This window comes from Heteronotia binoei, chromosome 18, assembly GCF_032191835.1.
Source record: "Heteronotia binoei isolate CCM8104 ecotype False Entrance Well chromosome 18, APGP_CSIRO_Hbin_v1, whole genome shotgun sequence".
In the NCBI taxonomy this organism is placed as follows: Eukaryota; Metazoa; Chordata; class Lepidosauria; order Squamata; family Gekkonidae; genus Heteronotia; species Heteronotia binoei.
The window spans coordinates 29,371,542-29,382,108 of record NC_083240.1 but is presented as its reverse complement, the minus strand read 5'-3'; the positions used below and the strand labels follow the sequence as shown (position 1 = coordinate 29,382,108).

Genomic DNA, 10,567 nt, shown 5'->3' with positions numbered 1-10,567 from the left:
TCATGATGCAGAGGCAGGTAATGGCAAACCACCTCTGAATGTCTCTTGCCTTGAAAACCCCACAAGGTCATAAATCAGCTGTGACTTGATGGGAAGAAAGACAAGACTGGAATCTTTGACCTTTCTCATCATCCATTATGTGTATCAACCTAACCTGTTCCAGTTCCTTACACAGAGAGTTACATCTGAAAGATTCATAATGAGATTCACACTAAACCTCAAATACCTCCTCCCCCCCACAAACAATAAGCATTAAACCATTAGGTGAGTCAGACTCAGCACAAGTTATCCTCGGAGAATCTGCCTTGTCTCTGACCAACAAAACCAGCTCTTCGGTGCTGTTTCAATTCAGAAGTATTCCCCCCCCCCAAAAAAAAAGTGAAAATGGAAAAATAAAGCAATGTTGCAGGGTATAAATCTATCAAAAAGTTTATTCCCCTTCTGAAGTTTTCCATTCAGTCCCTTGTATCAAATACATTTTTTGGGGGGAAAAACTTAAGAAATATCATTTTTTTACACAAAGTACTGATGATCTTGTTAACTTGAGGGTTGACAAGAAGGTGCATTTGCAGTTATTCTTGGCTCTGTTTAGATAATTCAGTCTGTAACCAGCCAATGCAGCAAAAGCCCCCAGAAGTATGAATGTGTGAAGACGAATGTCTTACAATAAGAACACTTTTTGTTCAAAATTTAAAAAGTGCTTCATATGCTCAGATCAGAAAAGCCTTCAGAAAACTTCTGTTCCTCTCACAAGGATCTCCAGCATGGTTCTCTAGCTTAGTCTCTCCCGGAAGAATCTGGCTATCGACAAGGCTTTCTCTGTTCAGCCTCCAAGGCGCTGACCTTCACCCCAGTCAAAGCCGCCTGGCCGTTCTTCAGGCAGAGGGTTGTAATTGGGATCATCTTCTGGTGAATCAAATATTATTTTCCTAGGAAACAGACATCATTTTAAGACATGAGTGTTCAGAGAGAAATAAACTTTACATTCCTTGATAGCCTCTGGTTTTACAAGGGATTTTTTTTTCATCTTATTTTTTGTCTAAGGCTTCTAATCACTTTCTAGAAAAGAAAATCATTTCTAAATGCTGTATCCAATACAGTGCTGGCCCTTATTAATTGCATTGTCTTCTCTTTTTGTAATGCAGACTATAAAGGAACCTCCCAACCCCCAAATGTAATAATTTCAGAATAAAGAGCTATTTGCTGACCAACCTGAGGTTTTTAAGAACATAAAAGTTCCGCAGCCTCACTTTCCGCCATGGGACTCCACAACTGATTAGCTTCTAAGCTGCAGCTATATCATGCATTCTTCAGACCGTTTCTATGGCCAGGACAATGTATGGTGATAATATAAGCACATTAGCTAAACCACAGCAGCTCATACGGCCTTCTAAACCACGAGCTGCCGGTGGCATGAGAAATTCAGGGCCATAGTTTTTTTTTCACATGGCCTTGGATGCTTACCAAAGTATGCTAGACTCAGCAGCAGTCTCACTGTACTGGCAATAAAGGTGTTTACATTTTTGCTGGGTTGTGTCATCCAGTGACAACTGTTGATAGGCAATTGACAAAGGGTAACCATGGTGGGTGGGGAAGGAATCAGAGATCAAAGCCCAGAAACTGCCCAGCTGAGCAGCTCCTATTCGGTATTGTGAGGAGGGTAAGATAATCCCAGGCTAGCCTGATCTCATCACATTCTGGACGCTAAGCAGGGTCAGCCCTGGTCAGTACTTGGATGGGAGACCACCAAGGAAGTCAAGGTGGTGGCAAACTACCTCTGTTTGTCTCTTGACTTGAAAATGTGGAATCTCCATAACTTGGTTGCAAATTGACAGCCAAAACAAACAAAAAAGGGGATGGGACAAGTCCATCTTCTCCTCTATAAACCCATCTGTCTGCTCTGGTTTTACAATGAACAGAAACAAATTCTGTGGCCCCAGAAGGTAGGACCAGAACCAATCGGTTGAAATTAAATCAGAAGAGTTTCCGGTTCAACATCAGAAGAAGATGATATTGGATTTATATCCCACCCTCCACTCCAAAGAGTCTCAGAACGGCTCACAATCTCCTTTACCTTCCTCCCCCAAAACAGACACCCTGTGAGGTGGGTGGGGCTGAGAGGGCTCTCACAGCAGCTGCCCTTTCAAGGACAACCTCTGCCAGAGCTATGGCTGACCCAAGGCCATGCTAGCAGGTGTAAGTGGAGGGGTGGGGAATCAAACCCGGTTCTCCCAGATAAGAGTCCGCACACTTAACCAGTACACCAAACTGGCTCTCAGTGAACAGACTTCCCCAGGAGGTGGTGGGCTCTCCTTCCTTGGAGGTTTTTAAACAGAGGCTAGATGGCCATCTGATAGCGATGAAGATCCTGTGAATTTAGGGGGAGGTGTTTGTAAGTTTCCCGCATTGTGCAGGGGGTTGGACTAGACCCTGGAGATCCCTTCCAACTCTATGATTCTATGAATTGCTGTACTAGCTATATGATTATACTAGGATTCCCAGGAGTTTGGAATACTGTGTACAGTTCTGGTCACTGCACCTCAAAAAAGATAGCATTGGAAAAGGTGCAGGAAAAGGGCAACTAAAATGATTAAGGAGATGGAACACCTGTATTAAAAGAGGCTAAGATGGGAGCTTTAGCTTGGAGAAATGATGACTGAGGGGTGACATGACAGAAGTTTACAAAATTATGCATAGGATGCAGAAAGTAGAGAAGTACTTTTATCCCTTTCTAGTAATACAAGAACTTGTGGGCATTCAATGAAATTAATGAGAAGTTGGCTTAGAACAGATAAAAGGAAGTATTTCACCCAAAGAGTAATTAACATGTGGAATTCACTGCCACAGGAGGTGGTGGCGGCTACAAGCATGGACAGCTTCAAGAGGGGACTGGATAAACATATGTAGTCCATCAGTGGCTATTAGCCACAACATTTAGATGAAACACCATTTCTGGGGCTCTGTATTCCTGGTGCTTGGGGGGGGGGGCAGTGGGAGAGCTTCTGAAATTCTGGCCCTGCTGGTGGACCTCCTGATTAGTTTTGGCCATTGTGTGACACAATGCTGGACTGGATGGGCCACTGGCCTGATGTTCTTAGCAGGGTCTTGTCTCCAGAGGCCATGCTTTAGATATGTACTACTGAACATTCTAGCCCTTCTTGGCTTTTAAGCTGCAAAATATCATGCCTCTTTACTTGGTTCCAATAACATGTGAACAACATGGCAGGCATTTGTACCTCCAAATATAGTTTTGGGCAACAGCCACAAAGGAAGATACTTACAGAATAGATGGTGTTTTGAGCAGCCTTCCTCCGCCAGGTTGATTGGGGAAAACATCTTCTAAGAAGAAATATATATGGCCTACAGCAATACCTAAAGTCAAGGAGGAGGGGAAGAGAGACCTTTTTAAGATTCTGCCTTTGGGAAACACAGCCACTGTAATTTCTACCCAAAGCATTGTCTTGGGGTAGAACTGCAACAACAAACAAAAAAAAAGTGGATGGAAAACAGCAGTTAGTGGTCTGTAAATGTGTGCAATAATTCCTACAAAGCTACAGTATCTGCTTTAGTAGTTCTCATGCTCCCACAATGGGTCAAATCGGATGAAGAACATCTTTGGATTTTGCTTCATTTCTCTCCTTCAACACTGTAGCACGAGGTATAAAACAACCCTCTGGTGAATCCAGGCTTTGAAACGGCAAGTGCCCATCTTGTGAGCCAGTGTGGTGCAGTGGTCGGAATGTTAGGACTAGGATCCGGGAGACCTGGGTTCGAATTATACTTGGCCATGGAAGCTGAACCTACCTCATAGGGTTGTTGTGAGGATAAAATGGCAGCAAGAACAATGTGAGCTTCTTTAGAGAGAAAGGCGGGGGATAAATGGAGTCAACAAAATAAATTTTAAAAGCAAAAGAATTCTGGGGGGTCCTAAGAATGTCAAGATGATCATAATTGGCTTACCCAGGAGATCCACGATAATCGAGTTGCCCAATAACAGTGAAAACCCCATGAGAATCCAAGGAAGGAATGGGGCCTGGAAGATGAGAAGCCCAAAGAAATTCATGCGGACAAAAGGGTTCCGGCGGCTCCAGATATACACCAGCATTATTGTGAACGCCTGCCCTAAGAAAACCAAGTTGACAAACAAGCCAAATATCTGGTGGAGAAGCTGTCAAAGAAAAAGCATTTAGCAACATCTCAGCAGCGAGGAAAGAACTGGTCCTGGCTCAAATACTCATTCCAAGATCAGACGAGATCAGGCATGTTCAAGGTGGTATGACCATAGGCACCCCAGATACTCTCTCTGTATTTATTCAAAGTATTTCCACCTATGGGGATCCATAAAGCAGATAACAAAAGAAAAAACAAAGTGTAACTACAACAAGAATTATCCTGGTGCTCTTGAGAACACTGAGAAAGCCCTGTTGTACTTTTAAAATCTGAATCCCCCAGAAAGATAAAAGCCAACTGAGAGGTATGACTACTCTCTTCTATTCCTTCCACATCATCACAAAACCCTAACCTAAAAGACAAGGACTTAAGTCACGCAAAGCCACAGTTTGTGCTAACTCATTTTTAAAAACCAAATTATGGCTGGTGTTTCTGAACAACTGAAAACACAAATTATGGTTTACAGCTGCTTCTCTGCTCTCATTTTCCATCCTCAAAACCCTTCCATTTTAACTCAGAAGAGGATGTTCTTAAATCCAGCTTAACGTTTTGGTACTTATGGGAGATCACAGAACAGATCCAAAACGCTTCTTCATGCAGCCTGTAGTGAGCTTAGGGAATTCATCAGGGCAAGTTCAGGCCAATGGCTTACAAAAGGAGCTAGACAAATTCATGGCCTATCAGTAGCTACCAGCCTTGATAATGAAATGGAATCCTGAAGTCTGGCAGTACATTAGTGAAGAGCGATTGGGGGGGGGAGGGGAGAGCTGTTGCTTCCGTGCTGTACTTGTGGCCTTCTCAAGGACAACAGTTTGGCTACAAGAAACCAGAGGAACACATGAAGCTGCCTTCTATTGAGTCAGACCCTTGCTCTGTTTTCGATATTGCTTACTCTGACTGGCAGCCACTTTCTAGGGTCTCCAAAGTCTTTCACATCATGTACTGTCTGAATCTTTTAGCTGGGGATGCCAGGGATCGAACCTGGGTCTTTCTGAACACTAAGCAAATGCTCTATCACAGAGCCACGGCCTCTCCCCTAAGATTAACCAGGATGCAAGTCACATTGCTGGTCTGATCAAGCAGGGTTTGTGTGTTCTCATTCCATATTTATAACTTTCTGACTTCAGAAGCTCGACTTCCATAGAACTCTTTTCCATATAAGCATTTCTGCAAAGGAACCTCATCTGATTCTGAGACAAGGAGCAAACCTTCTGGGGTTGGCCTTGGCCTGCATCAGTTTAAAACAGAACCTAAAGAACTACCCAGAACCCTCCCGCAACTACACATTGCAGTGAACAATCAAGAAATGGCAGACAAGTGGTTTTAGGGTGTAAGGAATCTTGTCCGTTATGATTTTCTCCGTAAGGAAAGAAATTTCTCTATTCCTTGGGAAACGATCTGAAGAAAATGAATCTCAAAATGATTTCTTCAGGCACTCTTGTGGGGCTTCCTAACTTTCAGCTAAAACAGGAAAAGGATACAGTCATTAACAGGCCACCAAAAAAGAACATAAAAACGAAGTCTGCTGTCCGACCTCGGAACGATCCTTCCTCCAGCATTCGACAGTAGCGGTATCTGAGGTTTGAAGGTCAGGAAAATTCTCAATGCCAGATAAACACAGAGACTGCATAATGGATCTCAAGGGTTTGTTTTTTTTAACAACAAGGTTTCATATATCAGATGGGGGGGGGGAGGAGAGAAGTTTCATATGAATGTTAAGTCAGCAAATGGAGATACCTCTGATCACACTATAGTGTGTCATTATGTTCAACAGAAAATGGACAGATAAGACTCCAGAGGCTGCACTCCTGCTTTTTAAAGCATGTTCTATCTAGACTCTGATTCCTGGTTATGACGACTTCGTGATAAGCTTTGCTTCCTTACAAAGTGGGCAATCTACAGATTGAATAGAAGGAGGGGGGCATGTGAGGCTCATTCTATGATTAAACAAGAGGCAGTGTTATGCCAGTGTAGAATCTGAATCCCCACTCTGCCATGGAAGCTTGTTGGATAACTCTGGGCTAGTTACAAGCTCAGACTAAACATACCTCACAGGGATCATAGAATCACAGAACTGGAGGGTACCCCAGGATCATCTCGTCCAACTTCTTGCACAATACATGAAATTCACAGTTACCTCCCCCTGACCTCTTTCTCATGATCTGCCTAAGTTCACCGAGTCAGCATCACTGTCAGATGGCCATCTAGCCTCTGTTTAAAAAGGGGGGGCACCACCTCCCGAGGAAGCCTGTTCCACTGAGGAACCACTCTGTCAGGAAGTTCTTCCTAAATTTTACGTTGTTGTGAACATGTTTAGGTTTTCATGAACACAAACTGGAGGAAAAGAGAATGAGATTTAAATCAAGCTTTTAAAAAAAGGATACAAAAATATCATATTAAATAAAAAATTAAATCCAACTGGTCCAAAGAAAAGGAAGTTGGTAATCAGCCTCCATACCTGGAAGACAAAATGAGTAGTTATCTGAATGTGATTGTTGAACTCACAGCTAGAAGAAATCACAGATGAGTTTAAACAAACAACATCACGTCATATTTAAAAAGGGTTTCGTTTTGTCTGCCTAGCAGCATGGCAAACTCTGCTCCTGACCTCAAGAAATCTGAAACTGGCAATGTAAGGGGGGAAAGCCTTTCTTATAGGCACAGTTGATCTTGATCTAGTAAGCCCACACTCTGCTTTTAGTCTTATCCATTTAATATCACCTTCCCATCTTTGGGCATGCCCATTTCTTTAAACAGGTGTGATACAGTTAATGGAAAGTACTTCTAAGCATGCACGTAAGTCTTTTCTTTCTGACAGAACAATGGTGAGTCCTCCCATTTGAAAAGCAGGGTTTCTTCCAAGGTAGATGCTATGGTCTGCACCCAAACCTGAAAACTAGCATCTCTATTTTCAGTCAGTAAGCACAGTCCAGTGCGGTACCATGGTTAAGAGTGCTAGACTAGGAACTGGGAGATCCAGGTTCACATTTCCATGCTGCCACTGAAGTTCACTGGTTGACCTTGGGCCAGTCACTTTCTCTTGGCCTAAACTACTTCACAGGGAAGTTGGGAGGATAAAATGGAGGAAGGATATTATGTTTGGGGTTCCCACTGGGATGAAACATAGGGTATAAACAGCCAAGGAAATATCCACTACTTTTGACAGCCTGTAAGAACAATGCCTGCTATTTTCCAGTGATTTAGTTGACCCAAAAACACTTGGATTGGCTTGATTGGTCAGGCTGCAGATTTTAAGTTTTTCGATATCTATTAATACAAGTGCTTGCTTAAGAACTGCAGAGAGCAAACTTACAAGAAGCATCCCATCCTATAGAGCATCCTCTCTAAAAAGAAATCCATCTACCAGGCAACCCTAAACAGAGCTACACCCTTCTAAGTCTGCTAAAATCAATAGGCTTTGAGTGGTGTAAGTCTGTCTAGGATTGCACTGTCTTTACTGTTACTGTTTTTGGGCCCATGCTAATTTAAACAGATTTAAAGAAATTAACATTTCTTTAACTTGGTGGTAGCTCTACTTTTAAGGTGTACAACATAGCGCAATACACCTGTACCACCCAACTTCATGCTAGGTCTCCAGACCCAACTATATGTGGTCACTGTCATCACTGCTTGCAAGATACCTTAGTCCTACAACATACCATATGGTCAACTACACAGTATAAAAGGCAGTGAAGTTTTCCCAAAACACTAGGTTTTCATGCTGAAGCAATTATTTCTCCAGTTCTCCAACTTTTTCAGCACCGAAAATATTTGATTGCCACACTTCTGATGTTACTTTTTCATAATGGTGTATTTTGGGAAGCGAGGAAGAGACCCCCACAGAGACTGGAATATGCATACTGATGACAACCAACCCTATTGATCACTAATGTCAGATAATAAATCACACGTGACATATACAGCACTTCTGCTGAGCTCATGTCTGCCTCCCACCTGCAACCAAACCATTGCAATTGGTAGCAATACCAAAGCATCCCCTAACAGAGAGCTATTTCTTGTCTCCACCTGTTGAAAATAGCAGTGACCTTATGTTGAGCAGGTTAAGTTTAAACACTCTTTAAGGAGCAATGACTTACTAAAAAGATAGACAGGCACTTACTTGATAGTGTTTAAATATTAATTCCGGATTGAAGTATAGCTGAAATGGTGTGATTAATTCTAATTGCTGAAAGAGATAAGCATACAAAAGTCAAAGTCTGACAGTGTAGTGATGCTGATCTTTTGAGCACACTGCTAGAACCTATTCTCTGAACCAAGGAGCTCTCTACAAACTAAAAGAAGACCATGAAGATCCAGTGTCAGTGGACAATACTGAGTTAGATCAACAGTGCAATCCTAAATTGAGTTACATCCTTCTAAGTCCACTAACTTCTATTTGCACACAAGTGTACACTCCATTTAGGACTGTGCTGTAAGGCAGCAAGCATGTACTTAGCTTCTGGGACTTTACCTCTGAGTAATCTTACAGTCTTGTTAAGGCTGCAATTGAATGGGACTCAGTTTCAATTAGAACAAAGAGGATATGACTACAAATCTACAACCTTATGCTACATTAGCAACAGAGAGGCAACACAGAATTGTGACTAAGAAGTCAAATTGTGATGCAGGAAGTTAATTGTTCAAAGCTTCTCTACCATGAATTTACCAGGGGGGCTTTTAGCAAACCACTGTCTATTATCCCTCTCAGTTCTTCACTATTATAATATAACACCAATCTAACTAAAGGGCTGTTGCAAAGATTCTGGAGATAATGCATACAAAGAATGTGAGATAACTTTTGAGTTATAACAACATTGTATGTTGTTTATCCAGTGCAAGTTCATTTATATACACACCGAGGCGAACTAAAACTAGTCATGTAAAGCAGTGGTCCCCAACCTTTTTGGCCCCGGGGACCAGTTTTGTGGAAGACAATTTTTCCACGGACTGGGGGGTTGGTTTCTGGATGATACAATTGTGCACTTTATTTCTATTAGTTTGGTGTGGTGGTGAAGTGCACAGATTCTTATGTGGGAGAACCAGGTTTTATTCCCCACTCCTCCACTTGCAGCTGCTGGAATGGCCTTGAGTCAGCCATAGCTCTGGCAGAGGTTGTCCTTGAAAGGGCAGCTTCTGTCAGAGCTCTCTCAGTCCCCACCCCCACCTCACAGGGTTTCTGTTGTGGGAGGAAGGTAAAGGAGATTGTGAATCACTCTGAGATTCAGAGTGGAGGACAGGATATACATTCCATGTCTTCTTATTATTATTACTACATTGTAATATATAATGAAATAATTATACAACTCACAGCCCGGTTGCTAACAGGCCATGGACTGGGGCTTGGGGACCCCTGATGTAAAGGAGTGGCAAAAGGGAAGGATAACTGTGGCCTAATATAGGGATTTGTACAAACGCACACACTCTGGACTGGAATGATTACTGTAGGTCACTTCACTTGCCTTAGCAGACAAGTGACTTAAAGAGATTAAAAATAAATAAAGAGTCGTTAGCCATGACAGCTGTACAATATTTAAGCAGAGCCACACTAGGGACAGACATACACATTCACAACAAGACCTGGAGGGCTGGAAAGAACAAAAAAAAATCAAGGTTATGTGTGGAGTTATAAAATTCCTGCCCACCACCTGACAGGTGAGGTATTATGCAAATATAAACTAATATATGCAAATCAGTCTCTCCACCCAAACCCTGGCAGTGGGATCCCCAGGGTGGGGCAGGGAGCATGAGGTATGCATGAGGTAAGCATATACTCATTAGTCTCCTTCCCAAAGCCTGGCCCAGCATAAAGGATTGTAGTACAATTGCTTAATGTAAGAGCCACATAGAATAAACGTCAGATGTTTGAGAGCCACATGCCATTAACATCAGATGTTTCAAGGAAGGAAGGAATATGAAGGTGGAAAGAAAGCAACTTTAAATGCATTTTCCAAGCTTCCACCTGGCTTGGCAAAGTGCTTTAAAGAGACAAATGCCTTCTCTAAGCTAGCCAATGGGAGGAGCTTTGAGAGCCACACAATTTATCTGAAAGAGTGTGGCTCCTGAGCCGCAGTTTAGCCACCCCTTGGACTGTACTATGCAAACTAGCCCGACCCAAGGGCTGCCCTGGTGAAAGGCCAATGGGGGGCACATGCAAACCCTAACCAGGGTCCAGAAGCCAGACCCCTCCCTCTCCTCACTCACCACGGCGGCGGTTGTGAGGACACAGGCGGTAGTGTAGGCCCGGGTGACAACAGGCATATGAAGGTACTCCTGGCGGAAGGTCCGGTACGCCATCCTGGCGCCGTCGCCGAGGCTCCTCTCCCACCTGATTACGCCACCGCGACGTAGACCAATAACAACACACCTAGTGGCCGGAGGAGCAGCCAATCAGCAGCGC

At 43.1% G+C, this 10,567-nt stretch overlaps 1 protein-coding gene across 2 annotated transcripts; it reads right to left on the bottom strand.

Annotated features, from left to right (window-relative positions):
• Positions 1 to 406: 406 nt before the first annotated feature.
• On the bottom strand, positions 407 to 10,549 carry DERL2 (derlin 2). Of its 2 annotated transcripts, XM_060259252.1 has the most exons (7): positions 10,372 to 10,549; positions 8,291 to 8,356; positions 6,555 to 6,628; positions 5,652 to 5,745; positions 3,961 to 4,156; positions 3,282 to 3,372; positions 407 to 929 (listed from the first exon to the last, which is right to left on the bottom strand). In XM_060259252.1, exons 1-7 carry the CDS (start codon positions 10,462 to 10,464, stop codon positions 824 to 826), a joined length of 720 nt encoding a protein of 239 aa, XP_060115235.1. In that variant the 5' UTR covers positions 10,465 to 10,549; the 3' UTR covers positions 407 to 823. The 2 variants fall into 2 exon arrangements, with proteins under 2 accessions (XP_060115235.1, XP_060115236.1); XM_060259253.1 differs by lacking the exon at positions 8,291 to 8,356 and having other exon boundaries at positions 10,372 to 10,520.
• Between the last annotated feature and the right edge of the window lie 18 nt (positions 10,550 to 10,567).

Excerpts from the sequence above, each read along its gene's own strand:
- DERL2 (XM_060259252.1), bottom strand. The coding sequence starts at position 10,464 with ATGGCGTACCGGACCTTCCGCCAGGAGTACCTTCATATGCCTGTTGTC. Across the intron at positions 8,357-10,371 it reads TCCTCACAACCGCCGCCGTG|CAATTAGAATTAATCACACC; the intron begins GTGAGTGAGGAG and ends TATCTCTTTCAG. Across the intron at positions 6,629-8,290 it reads TAATATTTAAACACTATCAA|GTATGGAGGCTGATTACCAA; the intron begins GTAAGTGCCTGT and ends TTTGTCTTCCAG.